This window comes from Lonchura striata, chromosome 1, assembly GCF_046129695.1.
Source record: "Lonchura striata isolate bLonStr1 chromosome 1, bLonStr1.mat, whole genome shotgun sequence".
Classification (NCBI taxonomy): domain Eukaryota; kingdom Metazoa; phylum Chordata; class Aves; order Passeriformes; family Estrildidae; genus Lonchura; species Lonchura striata.
This window is the reverse complement of record NC_134603.1, coordinates 139,563,964-139,588,081: the sequence shown is the minus strand read 5'-3', so window position 1 is coordinate 139,588,081 and position 24,118 is coordinate 139,563,964. Positions and strand designations below refer to the sequence as shown.

The window sequence follows — 24,118 nt, the reverse complement described above, 5'->3', positions numbered from 1 at the left end:
GAAAAATGTTCCTTTTCCCCTCTGCTCACACCAGGCCATCTTGCTTTATCCGGTCATCTAAGTAATGCTGTTTCAATAGACTGAAGTACTTTTCCACGTGACAAGCCTGCAATTTCTCCTCCCCTTCAAAATTAGTCACTAAATAACCTTCTTGGCATGTCACCCTTTCACAAACTGTGCAACACTATGTGATTCAGTCGCTCAATCATTTTTTAATGTGTGCCTATAAGATGCATAGAAAGAGGCTAACATACTGGAGTGAACCACAAAAGAGACTCACAGAGGGGAAAGCCATAAATAAAATAGTGAGTAACCTCTGCTTCAGTAACACTATGCATTTCAAAGGCAACACTATGAGACCTATACATATTCATTCCCCAACAGGTGAAGACCTCCAACTATTTAGCAAACCCAGGAGACAGAATTCTAGAAAAAAAATTCAGCAAAATAAACCTTAGAAGCTTTTCACCTCCTCAGATTAGTAGTGCCACTGTAGAAGGAAGCACAAACTCCTCCCGTGGAAGAGCTGTCTACTCATTAACCAGGCACCTGAGCCACTTGGATAACCTGAACTTCGGGGTCCCCATAAATCAATCCCATAGTTATCTCTACTGCACACCACATAAGCCATTATGATTGGGTGTTGGCTTTGATTTGTTTTGTTGTTTTGTTATTTTTTTAAAGAGGAAACAATAGACAAGGTAAATACTTTTCCAATAATTAGAACAGAAAGGATGCTTCACTCCCTTCTATCCCCTCACATAAAAAGACCATAGAATATGGAAATTGTCTCCTTAAAAAGGCAGCATTTACAGCTGAAAAGAGATGACACTTAAATATCATAAGGGAAAATCCCATGACACAAACCCTTCCCAGTCCTGCTGTTATCTTCTGCTTTGGGGGCTTGTTTCTTTTGCTCTTGCTTTGGATTTTTGTCTAATTTTGTTTTCGTGCAAGTAAAAAATTGCCTGTATCATCATAAATGGCATTCAAAGGAATAAAAATACAATTAAAGGATGTGATCATGAGCTAATATTGCTGTACAGAATCAGCCCTAATGGGACATTACAGGAGCAGCATTTCTGTTTCACAGCACTGCTCTCAGTCTCAGCCACTAGTGAAGGAGGCATCATTCATTTCTGCTATGAAACAACAAGTTGACACTAAACATTTAAGTAACAGGAGAAAGATCAGAGCAGATCTTGTAGCCAAAACTAAAAATCCAGGTGTTTCACCCCTTACTACCCCCAGTCAAGCATCAGAGAAGTCTTCCAGCTTTCTAGACAGCTGCTGTGTATTCTGATTTGTAATGTATGCCATAAATTTGTGTGCCATTATTGAGCTTGACTAGAACTTTACAAAATTTATATGTAGTGCAATATAAACAGTTTTTTTAGAAATGTAAAAAAAATTATTTTGTCTTAAATGCTTACTTTTCAGTTTCCATGTAAAATATTTTAAAACGTTATTTTTATTAAATATTTGCACTAGCACTATAATAAAGTATTATTATGGCACAGAAACAATGTTAAACCTATTTATTTTTATTTCAAATTCAATCAGTCAAGGCTTGTTTCTTGCAGTGTAGGGGTAAAGCAGTATTTACCATTCAGGCATCTGGTTTATATTTGGCAGGTTTAACTAACCAGTCAAGCATCCCCTTTTAATGAATGGATGTATATATTTGACCTAGTTAAAAAGCTGCTTAGGTTGGCAGACCAACCAGACTCAGAAACATCAAGAGTAAAAAACCAAGCAAATTATCCTAGAACACTTTATTGCCACATATGCTTTTCAGCAGTTGCAGAGAATATTCTTCTATCTGTGTTCTTCCTTACAGGCTAGCAAACCTGAAGTGAGAAATTATTATGCTAACATGCAGGATAAAAAAGATGTATTTTCCTAAGATCCCCTGCAATGAATTGCAAGCTGGTAGGCTGCACATTTTCAGTAATTGGACTCTAGCATGACAAAGTATATCCCAGAACATCAGACAAGGATATAACTAGCTCTCCATACACATGACATGATATTCATGTATGTCTGATGCATACAAAAATATTTTCATAAGATGAATTAATCTGCTTTTAATTTTATAATATATCAGGCACACCGTCATAAGTATTGCAGTTACATCATTACCAAGGCTGTAATTTAATTTGTAGGTTCTAATAATGCATACAAACAATTCAAGCATCACTTTCCATTTAAATTACTTTATCAGAGCCCTCAAGCAATATCTAGCTTGCCATGTATTATCCTATGTACAATTACTTGCCATATATTTCTTTATAAAGTACTGTACAGAACAAGAACTTCTTTTCAGTTCAAGTCCCTGTGTATACCAAGGGCATGCCCCTAAGAGGCACAACACCCTATGTTTCACTGAGACCAAGCCTGGAAGTTTAGGTTAATTTCAGACTTTAAAACCAATGTTAATGTCTATATTAACAATGGGCTCAAGTCACCACAGACCTATAATGCCAGTCATCCTCCTTTCTTCTAAATCATTAACAATGTTAGTCTGTTGAACTTTTTCATCAATTTGCTCATCACATCAATTTATTTTTTGCTTCTTTCCCTCATTTTGAAGCAGAAAAATTGTTAGAGGCTAAACATCAGTAGAACACACAATTATAAAGCCAGAGAATATTCTGAAGAGTGCTATGGGGCATACACATTTGGCATAGACATAACTTATTGCTTGACTGTTGATCAAAGTTCTTTCTGCTCCTGATAACTCCTTTTCCCTTTAATACTACTTTCATGGATGGAAATAATTAAGTAGTTAATGCCTTATGGCGTTGTAAACAACAATTTCCTTGACAGAAAACAGGGAAGCACTTCCAGTGGTTGGTGGTCACTAACTCAAGACTTCTTGTTCTCAGCACTCCAGAGCAAAGTTTGTGATGGAGTCAATGGGGTTTTGCTTAAATTCAACAAGTTAGCTTAGTCCAGCAGAATCCAAATGAAAAGACAGTTTGCTGATGACAGCTTTTAGGGCTGAATTACAAAGAAAGCTTATTTTCTCCTGTATTTGGGGGTTTGGGGTTAGGATTTTGGATGTGGATTAGGGTTTTGAGATTTGGGGGTTTTTTTGCCAAGGAAGGTCTCATGCCACCTCACCAGTCCTATTGCCCACCCAGCTTCTAATTTTGAGCCAAGAAACCAACATTCTGAGATGACAAAGACCAATCTGTGGAGTTGTCTGCAGGATGTCCTAACTGGGGGCTCTGGACACAAGACTCATGGAGGCAGCTGGGGAACTGCTATCAGCATCTTTCTTCTCTGCTTAGGGTGGCACCATGAAAAGTTTAATTTCTTCTATGAAAGGAGAGTGATGCTTAGCTTTGCCTCCAAACACTCAGCAGAGAAGCAAAAAATGTTCTTACCTCATCCTGATCTTAATCTCAGTTGCTTCCCCATGACAAAAACAAGGGAACAGAACACAGCTCCTGAGTTGCTCCAAAGTCACCCAAGCGACATGCACCGGTACCCAGCCAGGCTGTGCTGCTGCCACTGCACTCCACTCTGCTCTCTATGACCCCGAAAAACTCTTTCCAATTGGCCTTGACTTTTTCACACCAGCCCACTGCCCATGTTTATACCTACAAGGATGTGTGTGGTGTTTCTTTGAAGACTGAAAATCCTACAGAAGCTCTTTGAATTTGAGAGACCAAGCTAAACAAACAGGGAGGGAACAGAACAGTTTTGGCTGCCTAACACATACTGGATTTGAGATTATGTACAGACCACACTATCTTCTCCTAAACATACATATTGTTTGTACTCCCTCTGTTTACTGATTCTTGGAATGCAGTGAAACAGATCTGCCTTGGAGTAAACACAAATACCATAAAATTCTCTTATACTTATTTCAAACTCCCTAGTTCTTAAAACATACATGCAAACAAACAAACAAAAAGTCCTCTCACGCTAAAAAGCACATTACTACTGGCTAGAATGCACCACTATAAAGGGGACAGGAAGCTCAACAGCTTCACTGCTGGCAAAGCTGCCTCTCACTAGAGCACCTGGAGCTTGCAGCGTGGACCAGCCTGTGCACAAAGCCTTTGAACCAGCCCACAGATGAGCATCTGAGCTCCCAAGAGAACAGCGTTGTCTTGTAACCTGTGTATTAGCATTATGTATACACACATGCATATATGTTTTGCATAAAAGTAGTAAATTTTTGGCCTATCCTTTGGTGATGGCAAGCCAGTATAATAAGTATAATCTGAAATTTTTGATTTTTTTAGAGATTAAAAAAGTTAAAGGCAAACAAAAGTGGGAAGTCATCTGCTGGAATCTCTATAGGCCTCTCAATTATTTTTTTTTTTAAGTTTACTAGAACAAATATAGCCAACTCTTCCTGGAGTTGCATGAAGAAGGTTCTGCAAAACTGAACTATTACGTCAGGTCTGCAGTCTGTCTCTCAACCCTGTAATTCAAACCTCATGCTTCCCCCTTGTTTCTGTCCTGATTTAAGCAAGAACATTTTCCTAGCAATGGGAAAGTATCACAGCATGTATCACAGACATATATGCATTAAGCACCTCTCAGAAAATCAAGAAGCAATAGTAATTGCTCCAGATTGAGGATTTGTCTCACCTAATGTTTCATTAAAACAAAGTCAGCCAGACATCCTCCAGAGTCAGCTCATTCCACTGGAGCTGGGTGGGACAAGCTGCCCTTTTGCATTTCCAGCCTCTCACCACTGACTGCAGTGGGCAGCAATTTCTACACTGATCTTATAAGGATTAGATTTTTTTTTTAAATTCTTTATAGTGAATATAGCCCATATGTCTTTTTCATTTAGCTCACTTTCAGTTCTGTTTCTCATCCTACTTTTTTCCTTTTTTTTTTTTTTTTTTCCTTCTTTATAAGAAAGCTGAGATCCTATAACTACCAAGGACAATGACGGCTTCATTCCGTCTGCTGCTTGCTGGTCCATGCAATGCACATTGCTGTGATCTGTCTTGGAAAATCCAACTCCACCTGTGGTTCCTGTTTTATTGAACTAACAATTAAGCATCTCTCTCCTGAAATTGACAATAAACATTATTTATTTCTCAGCAGAGCAATATGGAAGGATCTTCATTTTCCTCTTCTTCTGTCCTACCTTTAGTACACTTATTTATGCTTAAACTTTCTAACTTTTTAAATGTACCTTTAGTACACTTATTTATGCTTAAACTTTCTCACTTTTTAAGGCGTGAAATGTTCCCTTCTTAGTTCATAGGTAATGCAGAAATATTAATAAAAATAAGCAAGTAATATGTTGCAGGTATTTTACTAACACTTAACTCATGACTTGAACTGATGACCTTAAAGATCTTTTCCAACCTAAATGACTCTGTGATTCCCTGAAACAGGAAAGAGAGACAGGAGGTAAAGAAGTATTATGTGGAAAGGTAATAGGAAATTCTCAGTGAAGAAGTACAGAAGAAAGGAAAAAAGACAAAACAAAAAGGGAATGAGACAGTCTGAAGCATAGTAAATAGGAGTTTGTGAAAGATGAAAGAGAGTAATATTGGAGATGGAGTGCTGAAAAATTAATAGGAAAACAAGAAAAGGATAATAAATAAAAAAAGACACAAAAAAAGAGACTTAAGCTGGGAAGAGTGGAATTAATGAGAAAAAGAGGAGTTAAAGAGACTAGCATATGAAGAAAAAGTCAACAAAAAGAGACAAACAGAATAAGTGGAAAAACATGAATTAATGCAACTTTTCTTCAATGCTAGAAGATTTGGCATTAATTCTTGTTATTTCAATGCTAATAGTAGCCTAGCATAGTAGGAATGGTAGGGAGAGGGAGAGAACAAGAAAGGAGAAGAGGGACAAGGAAGAAGAACATCCAACATAAACTTATTTAGTTTAATATTCTGATGTTTCATGGGTTTTTTGGCAGATGTGGTCAGAACATGAGGGTAGTTTTTAGACAAGAAGTGAGCAGAGCACTTCAGGTAAATGCCAGCTGGAGTGACCCATAAATACTTGAGGACATGGGCAAAGAAGGCAAGACCATCAACCTTTGCAATCCACTCTCATATTCAAAACAAATATATCTGAGATGCACTTTAAAGCTACAAATGGCTTTTGAAACCCAACATTTAATTCAGCCATTACCACTGAAGATGTAATTAAGATTCCAAACAGCTTTATCTCCCTCAAACAGTGCAAGAAATAACAGCTTGTGAGGCTTTAATGCAGCATCTCATCTCTGAGACAGCCCATGCAGTGGGACTGCGTGCTGAGCTGGCTCCTGCCCTCTGTACGTGTCTGTTTGTTAGTGGGGGACAACAGAAGTTCTGGTTTGATTGAACCAACACCAAGCTCTGACAAGTGATGGGACATGTCAGATACATGCACATGTGCATGCAGCCCTTCTAAAAAAACTTTTTCCTTTAGCAATTCTATTGTGTTATCAATCTCCTGACCAGACAGACTTATGACCCCAAGAACACCTGCACATCAAGAGCTCTTTGGCCATCACAATGTTCAATGGCCCTTCCCATTCCTAAACTGAGGTCACCTTTTTTTCAGGTAAAACAAGAAGCAAACAAAAAAATAAGAAGAAAGCAGTATCACTCTTCTTCCCATAAAATGGTGAGCTTACAACATGCTTCATCTTAAACACAGCTCAAGGAATGGGCTCTGTATTTGGACAAGCCTGGTTGTACCTGTACTGAACCTGCTGTCACAGATTAAGTGTCAGTGAGAAAACTTGACAACACACTGGCTGAATTCTGCTTGGAAGGGAATGGAGTATAAGGCCACTTGGAGCCTGACCCAGAGCCATCCCATGAGAGCTTCCAGTCTAGCCACACTTTAGGAAAAGTGAGCAAAAAGATGAATGAGATGCAGCACATTTTGCATTGGCCTGTCTGAAATCACAGTTCCTCTGAGTGGAAGTTTATTTCCCCAGCAGCATTTCATCACTTGAGCTATCTCCCTTCTAGAAGTCTGTAGTGCTTTACTCCTGATTGGCAAGACAAACTCCCAGATCACTTAACAGGCACTCATTTCTGCCTATTTATGTATTTAATTTCCTATGAACAAATGAAATGTGAGAGTTAAAAAAAATGTTTAGATTATCCAATTAAGCAGAGAAAAGTTAATAAATTTCTCATGCTTTATTTTCCTATGCTTCCTTCATGTGCTATGCAGACAGAATGGTGAGTGCACTAAGAAACCTCTTGGCATTTCAGCCAAGATTTTTCAGGGTGTTATCATAAATGACAAAAATATAAACACACTAAAACATAACACATTTCAATCCTAAAAAGGTCGGATTTACATAATTACATCATTGGTTTGCCAATATCCACATTTATCTCATCAGTATAGCATGGCCCACCCATCCCATAAGCTATTCAGATTGTTTGGACTGAATGTATAAAAGCTGTTACTGATCTATTTTTCTAAAGTTAACATTATGACAACCCTCATAACTAATGCTGCATTCAAACCAATTGTTGCCTTTGCTTTCAAACCAACTGCTCCTTTCTTCTGATTTTCCACTGATGCTTTTTATGGTAGAATTTTCTGAGAACAAACAGAGACATGTAATTCATGAAAATGCAGAAAGCATTTCCTCCTCCCTCCCCATTTGCTTTGAAGAGATGAGGGACACCGTGTACATAACATAGACAACCACCACTAAAGCAGGGAGCCAAACCCTTCAGACCAATCCCTATTTCAGCATTTCCTTAGGGCACCACAGAACTGATGGGGTCATCTCTTTTTTTCCCAAAAAAGGAATAATTTCAAAGATGTACAGTTCTGGTGGAGATCAGCATTTTTATTTGGTTTAAATATGCTGTATATCAGATTTCTGCTATTTAAAAGAAAAATACTTTTAGTAACTGCACTCATAAATCTAAATAAATGCATGGCTTTCTGACTCCCTGTACTAATTCCACTCTTATTTTTGTTCCATATTTATATCTCTTCTCATTGCATTGAAGACAACTAAAACTGAACAACTTGATAAAGTGAAATGAACATAAAGAAAGTGTAACCCTTGATCTCATCTTACATTACCAAACAACTGAGTCAAAATACAATTCCTATTACAGATTTACAAAATGGGCTAGAATGTAAATATTATAGAAATATTATAAAACAGAACTAATAGTCAAAAGAGACAGGCAGCATATTTACACCTGTTTCTTCCAATATAAGGATATAGAAAATCAGAAAAAATAAGTTGCTGTGCTGAGTTTTGGAGTCAGCACTATTGGCAAGAGAAATGGTAACAAAAAAATCTTGCATTCAACTGGATTTTACAATTCAAGTATCTAAGCCACACCACAGCTCACAGCCATAAGGTCAAACAGCACTTGCAGTTTTATGTCTTTTGAAATGGCAGAAGTGCTATCAGTGCATAAACTAAGAGTCTTAGACCACAAACTTCTTCCTACACTGTTTGAATCCTACATTTTCTTTTCCTTTTACTTCCTTCTGTCCCAAATATATCCAAATTGGTCAGCATGGCTGAAGTAAACAATCTAGTTTATCCAAAGGTCAAGCTATCTATAGCAAATATTAAGTGATACAGACTAGGCCTTTACCCAACACACCCACTCAGTCTTTTCACTTAGTCACATGGAGTTCAAATTTGCAATGATGTAAGAAAGACATATATTCAGACAAAAAATAATTTCAGCATCACATCATTTCTCATGGAGTCCTACTGCGTGCTGATATTTGCAACTGTCTTGCTTTTGCCAGCTGAGGCTTTTTTTAACCCCAGATCTTAACCTGTATCCAAGGAAAGATATTTTTACTGCTCATATTTTCAGAAGAGTGATTAGTTTTCCAGAGCCCTTATTAGAAAAAGTACAATCCAGCATGGAGAAGAATCAAGATCCTCAGATGTATAACTGTGTTCTCTTAAATACCAGGTAATGGTTTACTCCTCTTTGTTAAAAGGAAGATAGGGACATAATTAATTCTCTTTAGTATTCATAAGCCTAATGACTAATAATATACTGAAGTAAAAACTCAGTGGAAAGCAAAGAATCTGAGACACAATCACGAACTAACACATTCTGGACTTGTGAAAAACTTACTGGAAAATCTAAGGTCCTGCATGAAAAGAAGAATGGCTTTTTTGAAGAAGAAATATTATTGCTAACTTCACTTTGATTCTGGGAACTGTGGTAGCAAAATGCCCACCTTCAAAAAGTGATTTTTAACCCCTGGTCAAGTAACAGCTCATTTGGAAAGCTACCTGGAAGTCATAAAACTTGACTGGACTTTGACTTGCATGACTCCTGCAATTCAGATAAGCTACCTGGTTTACAAAGGAGGTAAAGAAGGATTTCCCCTCCTCATAAGGGAGGTCACAGCCATGAGCATTTTTATCATCTATCAATGTGTTTAGGGAGCTCTGGCAACATCTGACTCTGTCAAGTATTTAGGAATTTCAAGTAAGCAGTCAAATTAGTGTAAACTGTTCTACTAAAAGCAAGGAAAGCAGGGGGAAAAAAAAGAGCAAAACTTCTAAAGAATTGGCAGAAGGAAACATTATGTAAAAAGAGGTGGAGTAAGAATAAAACCAGAAACTAGAAGACAATAAAAAATGGACTCAAATCCAATCCTTATGTTTTTCTTCAGGGCAAGCTCTCACTGAAGGCAACAAAATCTGCCTGAGAACCTCAGATGTACAAGAGATAAAATTTGTAGTTTTAATGAAGGGCTGGAAAGTCCTTCACCCAAAAAAGATAATATGTTGTCTGTGGGTAACTTCATCAGCTGCAGGGCAAGTTCTCAGCAAACCTCAACATCAAAGGCAGATCAGCTTGAATAGAGGCCTGTTAGTCGGAAATAAAGAACCCTCCCCATAAAAATTCCACTCTCTACAAGTTTCCAGGTAACTGGTTTGTGATATCTACCATATGACACTCCTCTCAGACTAATTGGGTGATCATTGCATGGGTGTGGCAAACTCATGTTCTTTGAAGAGTTTTATATCAAGAATGTGACACGTTCTTTCAATGGCAGTTTCATATAAACTTAAAATTCATCCTCATTATTTGAAAATTAAAGAAACCCTAAAAAGTATATTTTAAAATGTTGGTATAGTAATAGTATCTACAAGGTTGTATTCCTTATGCACACATATACTCCCTATACATACATATAATACAATTCCTAATGTTTGTGAAATAAATAAAATACACTAAAGCATAAAACCATCATATTAAAAAGGCCACAGTGAAGTATTCATCCAACTGTTACACAGGATCTGTATCTTCAAACAAAACAGTTTTGGGCTAGAAAACATTTGAGATTAATATATTGTTTTATGTGTAGCTAAAATAAAAATAATATTTTTTTCCTTATAATTCTATCCTTTTTCTCACTAATTTAGGCATTGCACAGCAGTAGGTATTGTGTATCAAAGGACACATGAAAGAGAGCAGGTACATTACAGTCTTTCATCACAGACTGATTTGATCCAGGTACTCCTCAGTATCTGCAGGTCTGTAATTGCATAAATAATTGGTAACTACTGAAAACCCACTCAAAGCAAAAGTACTAAAATCCATATCAGTAAAAAGAAAATCCAGAACATCAGAGACTTCTTTTATAAATTTTGTTCAGATGTAAGCAAGATTTGTAACAGCAAGTAGGAAGATAACTGTTCATGACCAATATGTAAGTTTGAAAACAGACATAAAATCTAAGAGTAGAGGTTGGTGGTTTAAAGAGCAATTAAATATTTATTTTCCTCACACAGCTGAAGGAAGAAGAAACTGTTTTCATTGTTCTAACTGAAATTCCCAGTTAAGCTGAAATATATTTTAGTTTGGAAAATAAAAAAAGAAAAAAGGAATTATATAACCTTAATTATTTATAAGCATCACCTTACCTTACATCTCTTGGTGAGTTCTGTCTCTAGATGACTTTGGCAGGTATTTTAATTCAGAATTAGTTTCAGCAATATGTGCCATTACATCTGCTCTTTAAAATAAACTGCTTTTTCTCTTTTCGTCAGAAAAAGTATGTGGCCTAAAAAAGCTGCAGCGTCTCTGCTCAAGAGATTTCAGGGACACTCAGAGGCTTTCTTTCCACTGTATGAAAGTAAAATCTGAGTAAGGAAGGCATTTTTCCTGTCCCGGAAATCAGCATAACCAAAACCAATGCTGAGCTAATGAGAAATGTTTCTTCCATGTGTTCTGTTTGGCAGACACCACAAGTCATATCAAGGAAACACGTGATGTTTATAAATACAATATGGCTTATGTTGTCATAACCTCTCAATGACAAAAAGAGCATTAGAAAAAGCAGACAGCAAAACAGCAGGAGAGATGAGATTTGTATCATTTGGAAGGTCTCTATCAGATAATAGAGGTATTAGCAATTGCCTTTTCATTTTGGTTTTTTTTTTTCCTTTTTTCCCCAAAGGAAACAAAGTTTTATAGTAATAGGATCAGTAAGGTAAACACAAGGCAACTTATATAAATACTGCCCTATAGGCATCCTAGCGCTAAAATGCATACACCCAATTTATTGCTTGAATTATTTTCCAATAAATACTTTTGTTCTAAATACCTCTATGTAATGCAAAGAGCTCTTTTTTTTCAGCTGCAGTATGCAATGTAAAGATATAACTGTGGCAGCATTTGCAACTTTTATGTTTATTGATGTTATGATCAGAAGCTATCCTATGAAGATGCTGGATGTATGTTTACAGGTACCTTAAGAAGACAGAAGACTTGTTCTGCTTTTATTATTTCTCTATCTTTTCTGCAAAACAACACTGAATTTTAGCCTCCTTGGAAGCCTTAAATTCTTGGGCAGTTGTTTGAAGGTTTCTAGTACTTGTAGGGTATTTTTAAGTTCACACATTGTATCTAGCTCTAAAGAGCTAAAATATTGGCAGCCTACTAACCAATCACTTTCAGGAGAAAAATGAAAAGTTGGAGGTGTGCAGTTTCAATAATAAAAGCTATTTATCACAAGTTTACACAACTTAACAAATGTCTGTCTCATTTTCCTATACAACTCAACTCCTCTCACTGTGGCAGCCAAAACACCCCACTGCTGTCAGGAACATTACCATCTTTTTGCCACTCTAACTCCCACAAAACGTGGAATTTCCAGGTACTCTGCACTGCCCCAACCCAGCTCTGACTCAACCTGCCCTAATTGTTCTTTCTCGGAGAAACGGTCTCAAAAAAAAAAAAAAAAAAAAAAAAAAAAAAAAAAAAAAAAAATCCAAAACATCTCAAAAGCATACCTCAATACAACAACAGCCACAACAAGTATTCTTTGGATATTCTGACCTCACCCAGCAGAGATCTTATGCGAGTCAGACAATTAAGTAAAACCATGGTAGGTCTAGGACACTTCAAAATAATGTGTACCTCACAGACTTTAGGGCAGGTGGATGGGAAGAAGAAGACTGCCAAGCAAAATAGCCACAAGTTTTTATGACGTAAAATTCCTTCCCAGTTCTCAAAATTGGCTGGTAGGTGAAGCCCAAAACAAACCACTGCATAAGCCAACATTATTAGTATCCAGCTGTGCCACCAGAAACACTGACTAGTTTCTATAACAGAGGGGGAGATTGTAACTTCAGTTTCTTTAGCCTTTAGCCACTCCAGGAAAGGAGGGTGTAGAGAATGAGGACAGAAAATATGCTGTGCACATTAAGTGGGGGAATCTCTTCAGCTCAACAGCCCAGGATGGAAGGAGCTGTGTCCATTCACTCAGCACATCAAACCCCACAGTCAGTTCCATACAGCCATCTCCTGGCATTCAATCTATGCACCATGGCTGAGTGAGTGCCAGCCTGGGCCCTTCCCCTGCCAACCCATGCAAATCACAAATGGCCATTCCATGGGCACAGAGCAGCATGGCTGGGTACATGCATTTACACTGGAATTCAGAACAATGACGGGGAAAATAGACCATCTAAACATTTGTTCCTAAGATGTAAGGAAGTGTTTTGTTGGAAGAAAGTACTGTTGCACAGACAGCTACAAAGTGCTGGAAATGATACCAGCTCAAGTGAAAGAATAAATGAATGAAAGGCAGCAATGTGAAGATATATTTTTCAAAAAAAAAAAAAAATCCCAGCTGTTGCAGGTTATCAGAGTACATTTGGGAAAGGAAAAATAAAAAAGGAAGAGCACAAGCACAAATATTCAGTGAGACAGCACTATGTGGCTGCTTCTTGCTTAGCAGCATTTAACATGGCAGACCTGTCAAACAGCCCATGCTCTTTGAGATGGAAAGGGCCAAGACCAGTAAGCAAGCAAGGCACTCAGAAGGATTTCAAGAAAAACTTTCCTTTAGAGCTGCTTGGACCCTCTGTCAATTCCCTTTTCTCAAACACAACCCACTCAGAAAAAAAGCATGAAACAAAGAGCAGGAAAATCAGAATTAATGGACACAAAACCCGAATGGTTCAATAGAAGATCTGAAAGTTACAGATCCCACAGTCTTCTTGTCCATATGGGTAATACTTAATACTTTAAGTGTTACTGCCAATTCTTATACAGGTCTAACATCTGTTTGGTAGTTAAAACAGGTGTTCAAGCTGGCAGCTAACAATATTTTCTTAGATTATTTTGAGCCAGTTACATGGAAATTATTATAAAACACGTGAATAGAAGCCTGAATGTCATCAAATCCAGGGATAAACATTCCAAAGGGACAAGAAGACAAACAATAGAAAAATCTGTAAAGGCAAAACTTTCCCCATCATCAAAAAACAAAGGTTTAACTCACAGATGACAGGAGATACAACCAGACTCAGAGTATCACCATGGAAAAATATACTTACAATGACTAATTCATTATATTCTAAATACTGTTTTTCAATGGTCTGACAATCAGCTGCTTTTCTGTAGGTATTTTGAAACAGTTAAACATGATGCCAAGCACACACTCCCTCCTTCCCACTGTAGTGAATTTAGCATTCATATATCATATGAAATTGATGACCATCAATTAGCCTGATGCAAAGATATGCAAACATAAAAGGAGAGTTAAGAAGCAAAGGTTTTTCTGCAATCTTATGGGTACTCTTCAATAGCAGTACATAAAATGTACATGTTTTTCACTTAGAACCCTCACATTTCCCCCTCCTTTACTCTGGTTTGCTAAGGAAAGAGGGATAAATAATCCATATGGCTATTGGTGGTTTGTTTTTTTTTTTCTGCTGAACTAACAATCTGTGAATCCCCAGGCAAATTTCAACCAGATTTAACCAATGAGTAGAAAGACTACTATGCCCCTATAAATTTTGCCAAATTAGTGATCTGACAGAAGATCCTACTGTACTTCTGCCAAACAGAGAAACGGCTGCAGTGTGGGTTCCAACTTTTTAGAGCCCAGAGGATGAACACTGGAGAGTGTCATGACTTTGGGAAGAGCCTCAGATAGGACCTAAATGTTGCTGCAAAAGAAATAACCCAACCAAAAGACACACATCCTTAGAAAAACAGGTTTCAGCATTTCTGAGCTGAAGAAATCATTTGTTTCCATGCTCATAACTTTGAAGTGCAGAAGTTCACACAGATCAAAGGGAAGACTTTTTGCATGTTTCTCCACAAAGGCCCTATGAACATCCTGGCTCTGACTTCACCTCTCAGACCAGAAAGACAAGAAATCTGCCAATGCAAAGCAAAAGCCAAATGAGAAAATAGTTCTTGCTGGATGCACGGAATTTCACAGCAACCTCTTTGCATTTCTGTAAAGTAAAAAACAATATTCTGCCATGAAAACATCACCTCTGCAAAGGTTGTCACTGTGTCACCACTGTTTTATAGTTATGGCCAAAAGGTGCTAACTCAGATATAATCAGGAGATGTTGAATGTGCATATCTGTTGTACAACATAGGATTTTAAAATAAGCAATTCAAATAATTGCAGTTTTTGCACAGAGGCAGCACCTGTGTTCAAAACAACTCGGCTGGGCACCAAATGCCTGGAAGACAGCCAAAGAAGTAATTTTTACTTTGAAATATGTGTTAACTACAATAGCACCTTCAAATAGGCCTAGAATACACACATAAAAGCCACAGTGCATCCTTGAGCATCCACTGTACATGGAACAAGAGCAGTATAACATAACTTTATAAAGCCACAGTTACAAGCATTAATGTCATAATGCATAGTGACAGTATGTCATGCTTTTGAATATGAATGAGATGTATCAGATACATCCAGTTACTGCCACAGGAATATAACTAGAACTGAAGAATTTCAGCATGTTACAAAATGCACAAAAAACTATCACATCTTCCCTTTGAAGCATAGCTATTTCTTTTCTCATGTTGTGTTTGCAGCAGTGTGAAAAATCAAGTAATTAAGATTTCTGACCTATCCAAAGGACCATTTTATAACTGAAGTGCATAAATGAGAGGCGGTTGAGAACAGTGCCTGTAAATAAATTATTTCAATATTTCTAAAATATTGTGGCCTTAAACTGTTGAAACACAAGAAGTACTTACACAAAAGATTAGTAATAAAGCAGAGAGACATGCTCAGAATTGATAATGAAAACAAGTAGCAAACACACAGTTAAGGAAATCACAGGAAATTTTCTGCACAGTTGAATCAGCTTTGGAGCTCATGTAAAAGCCACAAAGCAGGTAGGACAGTAGTGGCATTCTCTTCTGGCCCCAGGGGTTAATTTGGTTGTACTGTTTCCTGTGGACAGACCTAGGATGGGTGGGGAGGAGATGAGGTTGTGTAATCTCACCACCACCCCTGCTACTGCAACACCAGCACAGGTAACATTGTGGAAGCTGTCCCACAGCTGCATCTCCTGCCCTCTTGGCACCAAGGTGGGAGGTAGCAGTGCAGCAAAAGGCAAACACAGTTAGAGAGAGAAATCAAATGTTCCAAATACATTCTCTGTAGCTTCCTAATACAAAACATTCACCTGAAAATACAAATATACTCATCCTTTTTGAGTGCAAGTAGAAAATGTAAGAAAAGGCAAAACTATTTACACCACAATGAGTATTTATCAGAATTTACTATCCAAAACCATCATTTACAAAGAGTTTCAGTAGACTTGAAGTGAGGTACAGTTGCTCAGTGACTGGAAACCAATCCCTGCTGAAACTTTGCTGAAGTGTACTAACACCATACTTCACTGTAAAGGGTTTGCAAACACAGAATAGGAAGATGTAAAAACTCTGAGTACTGTCTTTTTCACAAAATACATAATTAAATTATATGTTTTGCTTCACATGCTTTAGTGCATTTAAACAAAATCAAAAAAACAGTTAATGCCCATGGCAAATAATTGGAACAAGAAAAGCAGTTAAAACACATTGCAACAAGCATTATTTATTCCCTTTTCTATATATGTGCCATACATATAGCCCAGATTTTCTGAATTGCTAAGTACATACTACATTTCAGAGTTAGAACATTTAGCAGAAAAGCTGGAGGAAAAAGGAGTAGAAATGCATCATTAGTACTTACCCTTATATCTCCATTTACAGCTCTGGAAGTGTGATTAAATGCATGTGCAGGGTCTTTGTTGTAAACTTTAAGGAAAGATCGGTCTTGAATATTCCTGGAATTAAAGAATCAGCAATGACAACATATGAAAGAAGTTTTATTTACTGTGTTGCCTGAAAGTTTCAGGTAACAGACAAACATAGTAGGTCTGCAGTCGATCTATAAGAAAAATGTAAATGCCATAACTAAGACACACACAAACAAACAAAAGCCTACTTTGATTCTCTTTCCCATGGGAAGTATCATTCTTTCACTAGAACTCCACACCCATAAAAATTAGATAGTGTTAAGTTTCTTTCAAGATCCTGCCATAGAGTGAAAACACTTTGAAGACAATAGAACTTCAACATTTGCACAGCACTCAAAAAGGATTTAGTTAATATTTACATGTTTTATTGTGCACCCAGCCCACATAAATTTTTACTATTCTAAGAAGCAAGAATATCAAAAGAAAAGCAGTCTTTCTAACTGTGATGAGGAAATTTTAATTATCAGCTGGTTCACAAAGCTGAAAAAATCCACAAAAGCTAAGAATTCAGTAGTAGATAAATTCTTCCTCTAAACTTTATCTATAATAAAGACAGTTTTTAATGGGAAAAAGTATTGAAAAAACAAATTAGCAAAAATTTTGATGAAGGCTTACACAGAAATAATTCAGATGAAAAGCCTTACAAGAATACTTATGTTTTATTTGGACTCAACACTTTGTCTTTGATTAGTTAATTTTTTAACTACTACATTTAGGAAAGAGATGACAGTTTTTTATTTTGTTTGAAGACCTACCTTCCAATATTTTATGGCTTTGACAATTGCCCTGAGCTTTGCTGATTTCTGGTACACATTTAATCAGTAGCAAAGCCTCCAATCTATGCTCACTTACATCCTTCCAAAGCTGTGATTCCTTTCATTTCCCTGTAGTGATCTCTAGAGAATTTACTTACACATGTGACTGAATTCCTTTCCTCCAGGTGCAGCTACAAGTCTAGTGAACTGATCTTAATCACTTTGATTATAATTTAAAAATGAAGGGAAGGATTGTTGGGCAGGTCCAATTTCTTCCTTACAATGTCATATTACAATCAGTGATTACTTTGAATGGGTAGCTAGTCAGAACTTGTGTTGCTGTTGTAGATGTCAAGCAGTTATTAAAGAAGCCCTGCAGCTTGCGAGACAGATCAGTGCCTTGTGTTTAACAACTGGAGGGCTGATGAGAAGTTTAGTATTTATGAGTTTACTTGTAGGCTGCATAGGAAAATAGCTACCTTGCGGCAAGTTCAAGTTCTTCAATTATTTACGGTAACATAAACTGCTTTCCATCTTGCAAATGTGACCCTTTTGCTTTGAGACCTGCACTGGGAGGCTCAGTTACCAGTGTCTGCCTCAGACTTGGGACTATGTTCTTCTCAATACAAAGCAAGCTCTCTCATATTCTGTTCAAGAAATGGCATATTAGTCATTTAAATAAATTTTATCTGCTGTCTTTTCTATCTGATGGCTATGAGATAGTACCTCAAACAACTGGAGTTTTTTAAAAGGCATTTTCCATAAATATTTCTTGTAGAAACATGACACTTTAAAGCAAAACACTGCTGCAAGGCAAAGCACCAAAATACTAGGCATTTGATCTCTGATATGAATGTATTTCACCTCATGTTGCTATTCTAAGATAAACATTACTGATAACAGGTATATACTACTGTACATTTATTATTACTATAATTTGCATTACTGTAGCTCCCAGATGCCCTTGGCATGTTCAAAGGCCTCACTGATCTGTGTGTGCTGTGTAAACACCCCAGGAAGACAACTTTTCACCACCTTACAAGATGAATAGGAGCCACAAAAGACAATAGAATAGCTGCAGGAAGATATGGGAACAAAAAGAACTCAGAAGATCATAGTCTCTCCAGCCAGAGGAACAGTAAACAAATCCTGGAACCACCGACATGCTCGGAGTAGGCAGTGCAACAGAGAGAGTGGGAAGGAGACCAACGCAGTGGTTTTGCAGATGTCTGAGGATGACACCTTCCAAACACGTTAGAGGGCTGCCTGAGAGAGAGGGCAGGCACTTTGAATTCTACATCTTTAATTTTCAAACTGGCATTATTCACCAAGTGGAAGCAGATGGCACTTGGTACTCAACAAGAAATGAAAAGTAGCATTGAAGTGGGCTTGGAGGAGCCTTCATAATGAAGACAAGTGCTTTAATGAGATGGAGAATATACAGTCAGAGGACAAGTGAAAAATAAATGCATGCAGAAGTCTGTTTGTCATACTAGGAGAATGATCTTTGTTGCTTCATTTGAATGGGTAAGAGCAAGCAAGATTACCTATTACCTATTCCAACTGCCAAGAAAAGCCAATCATAGCAGTTGCTATTAAAAAGTTGAAGAATTACATGAGTGTTTTTTCTCTGTGTGATGGGAAATGAAAGGCTGTAAAATAGGGATGTTCTGGAGCAAAAATCGGAAGTCCACACTAGATGAAGAGCCCTGAACCACTTTAAGAAAAAGATTGGACTTAAGTAGAAAGACAGGGCTTTGTCTCCAGTGATTAAAAAAAAATAAAAAGGAAGGGGAAAAGAAAAAGAGAAAAGGGAGGAGAAAAGGGAGAAGAAAAGGGAGAAGAAAAGGGAGGAGAAAGAAGAAAAGAAAGAGAAGAAGAAAAAGAAGAAAATGGAAAAAAGGAAAATGGAAAAAAGTAAAAGAAAAAGGGAAAAAAGGAAAATGGGAAAGGAAAAATGGAAAAGAAAAAAGGAAAACTGTAAAAAAGGAAAAGGAGAAAAAGGAAAAGGAAAAAAGGAAGAGGAAAGGAAGAGGAAAGGAAGGAAAGGGAAAGGAAAGGGAAAGGAAAGGGAAAGGAAAGGGAAAGGAAAGGGAAAGGAAAGGGAAAGGAAAGGGAAAGGAAAGGGAAAGGAAAGGGAAAGGAAAGGGAAAGGGAAAGGGAAGGGAAAGGAAAGGGAAAGGGAAAGGAAAGGGAAAGGAAAGGGAAAGGAAAGGGAAAGGAAAGGGAAAGGAAAGGGAAAGGAAAGGGAAAGGAAAGGGAAAGGAAAGGGAAAGGAAAGGGAAAGGAAAGGGAAAGGAAAGGGAAAGGAAAGGGAAAGGAAAGGGAAAGGAAAGGGAAAGGAAAGGGAAAGGAAAGGGAAAGGAAAGGGAAAGGAAAGGGAAAGGAAAGGGAAAGGAAAGGGAAAGGAAAGGGAAAGGAAAGGGAAGGAAAGGAAAGGGAAGGAAAGGAAAGGAAAGGAAAGGAAAGGAAAGGAAAGGAAAGGAAAGGAAAGGAAAGGAAAGGAAAGGAAAGGAAAGGAAAGGAAAGGAAAGGAAAGGAAAAGAGGGTAAGGAGTGTGATGGCCTAATGCAAGGCACAGAAGAACATGAAGCAGCCTTGGAGGGAGATGGAGAGCTTAAAGGCCTGACTGAAAGCCCTCAGTTTAAAATAAAGAAAGCAGAGGATTGAAGGAAGACAAGACAAACAAAGGAGAGAAAAAGGATGCTTCATTTAATCTGTTCTCTGAGGGGAGACACTGAAACAAGATGTTGTGAAGAGTCAGGAACAGAAATGGAGAAATGGTTGTGGAAGTTATTCAAAGGTGGTGAAAATGCATGTTACAGACTCCATTAACCTGGAATTGCTGAGGTTTCCTAAGTGAGAAGGCTGGCAGAACTGAAGGAGGGACTTTTGTTATGAAGGAAGTCAGCTGGTTGTGGGATTTCCTCTAGAAATGCTCAACAATACAGGCATAGGAACAGAGGAAGCAGATGTTGGGGTTAAGCCAGGCCTGAGGCTGGCAGAGTGATGCCTGCAATGGGAGCAAGGGAAAAAAAGGTGGAGTGGCATTAGGATAAGCAACAACTGCTTTCTCAAGGGCATGAAGTCATAAACTGTTAGTCTGAAACTTAAGGGAAGATGGAGGGATAAAGGGAGAGAGAAAGAGCCAATGGGTTAGATGATGGTTGGCAATAATGCACTTGGCAACAGAGATGTAGTAACCCCTATCATGATTCAATGAGTTGATCTGATCTTGTGAATAAACTATTTGATGTATAAGAAACTTGGGTTCATGTTGAAAGATGATGATATTTGATGGAAAAAATCAGCTGGATCTTCACACAGGCATTACAGTGGTCAAACAGGGGTGTGGCACTCTGCAAAGCAAATAAGATTAAAAGAAACTGAAATCCAAGAGACTAGCTAATGAGAAGACACTGGACAGACAGCCTGAGGAAAGCAACACAGAGGTGAGAAAATGGAGTATGGGGCTGTTCAAAGATTTAAAAAAGGAATGGGGAAATTGGATGGGGAAGGGCTAGAAAAGCTGCAACTTGCTTTTTTAACTACAGCATGATAAGGAGGAACACCTTAACCATAGGATCTCCAGAAGAAACAAGGCAGCAGTGGACAGTACACTTCTCTTGCACCACAACATTTTCCTGCATTAGTGGCAGACTAGCAGAGAGCAAACAGTTCTTCTTCTTTCTCCTTTATCTTCTTATGCTTCTCTGCCCATTTTTATAAAGTGCAACATGGTGTACATGAGAGCTTTATTTAGGCATCATTTGGGACTTTCTAGGGACCCTGAGACCCTGGAACTTCTGCTGAAGAAACCTGGTTAATTAAGAAGCTGCACTCCCACAAAATAAAGGATAGAAAGGTGAACCATTTATTGACCAAGCTCTGAATTACTGAAGTGACTGCATTAGTTGCTGCATCCTGATATATATCAGGAAGGTGCAGCAGTGGTCCCCAGTGCCACAGAGCTTTGGTGGCTCAACTGGCACCATCATAAGGACATCAGTGACATTCATGCTTGTTACTTCGGGCTCATGAGATCAGGCTTTACACTCCCAGCAAAGAAACAACCCATGTCGTTCATAAAATTTTATTCTGTATTATGTATTTTAAATTATTGTGTCTCTGTTAAAATTCAATAAACATATTAAATATATGAACCTTTGTATATTATACAAATATTTCAACAAGGCACGCCATTTATCAGTGGCTTGTGCAATGAATATTGCACCTACAGCTAAAGGTATTGTCAGACCAGAACTCCTGGATTACTGAGATACCACTGAACATGCCTTTATTTGTCAGGCCACTCTCTGTCAGATAATTATCAACCCCATTACTTTCTATTCCATAAGTGCACAACAAAACAAAAACCACAAAAAACTCCCAAGCCCATGAAAGCAGTAGTTACAATTCTATGTCTTACCTCACATCACACAGTTCATAGTATATGTTTCTGCTCTCATCCTTGATGTAAATGGCAACGCTGGGCGATTCCAGCATTTTCATTGTCAGCTGCTGGGGGAAGGCACTTACAAAAAGGGCACGAATTGTGTCTGTGCTTGTGATTTCATTCGGCATCCTCAACTGCTTTGTTTCATCTCCATACTGAAGATATAATACACCTGCAATCAAATGTAATAGGAAGTTACATATTCTTAAATGCATAGTAATGATCTGTTTTCAAAGTCTATGCAGAACACAGACAAGCCCATAATGAAAATAGAAAAACCCACTCACACTCTTTAAAAAATAAAGCACATATGCCATTCTCCTTTCCAATAGACTATTTGAATAGAGCATAGAACAATTATATGGCTTGGCCCTGATGAATGTGCTAGTCCCAGTACCGAGATGCCTCTTGCTCTACTTCAGTTAGATAAATCAGAATTTTACTTTATCCTAATGGAAAATCGCAAACATACCAAATTTGCTCTGTATTGGAAGTTGTTGGTAAATCACGAGGTACTTTTTAAAAAAGTAGCTGAGGAAGAAATTTATCCTTTTATAGCATCCAGCTTTCCTCATACGTAACCTCACACCAATAAAATCACAATTTTCATTTTTGCTCAAGGAATTTTATATTCACAATTCAATTTTCTGGCATCATACAGCATAAAGCCTCAGGTGAAAACTCCTGCCAGGAGTAAAACTGAGGTACCCCACATAAAAACAAGAGCAATTTTGGAAACTTTCAGTTTCACAGCACCATTAATAATCATGCTTAGTGCTCAGGGAGAAACATAAGTAATCTGAAATGCCAAATTGCAAAATACAGACACTCTTATTCCCTCAAGACAGAACACCTTTCTGATACAGCTATTTTCAGGGAATTGAAGGCCATGATACACTCAATAGTGGAAAGAAACATGAATAATATAGAACAGGGACTGAGGGAAGGTTTACAAAATACCTATTTCATTATGCCTGTGTTGGCCCTGCCAGTTCTATGCTGACTCCTGTACAACCAGCAGGTGCCCTTACTCCACTGGCCAGTACTGCATGAGTGTGGCTCATGAGCATTGCTACAGCCCAGTCCCATGCCATTGTGACCTCCAAAGCCCTCCAAGGACTAAAGCACTCAGAAAGAGCCATCCCAATCAACAGAAGAAATCAGTCTGGATTTGATGGTGTTGATGAGTTCTAACCATGCTGGGTCTGGCTACTAAAGAAAACCAAAAGATCCTCTCATGAGCATTTCCAGTGTCAGAAGGTTTATTAGGACCTACACAGCAAGCTGCCACAGGACTGCAACTAAACAAAGCAATTTCCTGGGATGTATAACACTAGGGAGTAGATTCAGAAGCAAGCATTCAGCTGAACTACTATGGATACAAGGAGATGGGGACTGGTAAGCCCAGTTGAGTGCACTGTGCTATTCCTGAGCCATCCCAGGTGTCTCTGTACAACACTGCAATGTCCCAGGATGAAACACCTTTATTGTCTTGCTGTATGAGATGGAGCAAGTGTTGCGTCCACAGTGGTGTAAAAAGATGGCAAATCACAGAATCACAAAATGGCTGAGGTTGAAAGAAACCTCTGGAGGTCATCTGGTCCACTCCCATCCCACTCAAACAGGGACAGATACAGCCACTTGTGCAGGACAATGTCCAGACAGTTTTTTGTGTATCTTCTAGGACAGAGCCTCCGCAGCCTTTTTGGGAAACCTGTGTTAGTGTTTGGTCAATCTGATAGTGAAGAAGGGTTTCCTGATATTAGGGGGAATCTCATATGTTTCATTTGGTAGGTATTATCTTTGGCCTTCTCACTGGGCATGAATGAAGATAGCCTAGCTCTTCTTTGTCCCCGCCCTTCAGGTTCTTTTGTACATTGATGACATTACTGCCCTTGAGCCTTCTCTTCTCCAGGCTGAACAGTCCCAGCTCTTTCAACCTGTCAGAGCAAAGAGGCTCCAACCAATCCCAAGTAGAGGATCACAAGTTAATGATCCTTGTGATCCTTTACTAGATTCTGTCCAGCTTGGGAGGATTCTGTGCTGCCAGGCCTTTGCATCAATCAATAATTAACACAGGTGGGCTAAAGCCTGGCGGAGCATTTTGCACAATCTGAATTCACCACAGCAGTTGCAATGGAGATGCACTGTAAAGTTGTTCTCGCATGACCAATATAATCAGAAGGGTTGAGAACACAAGGCCCTCAGTGCAGTTGCCATCAGTCATTGCAAATCTCAGCAAATCACAAAACTTAGACCGTAAGTCAGTGAGTCACACTTGAAAGTCATCAGAAACAGGGTAGGCATGTTATGGTGCTGAGATACAAACACTGAGCAAAAGCAATGGGGAAAGCTGAGGTCCTAAAATACAAAGGCAAA

The 24,118-nt window shown here is 38.2% G+C and overlaps 1 protein-coding gene across 6 annotated transcripts in view; it reads right to left on the bottom strand.

The window, feature by feature from the left end:
• Window positions 1-24,118, bottom strand: part of KIAA1217 (KIAA1217 ortholog) — a 231,108-nt gene that overhangs the window by 57,245 nt on the left and 149,745 nt on the right. For all 6 annotated transcript variants that reach the window (XM_021533124.2, XM_077788523.1, XM_077788524.1 and 3 more), the window contains exons 4-5: window positions 21,713-21,911; window positions 16,462-16,555 (exon numbers count right to left, since the gene is read on the bottom strand). In XM_021533124.2, coding sequence (XP_021388799.1) covers window positions 16,462-16,555; window positions 21,713-21,911 — 293 coding nt within the window. The remainder of the gene's footprint in view (window positions 1-16,461; window positions 16,556-21,712; window positions 21,912-24,118) is intronic.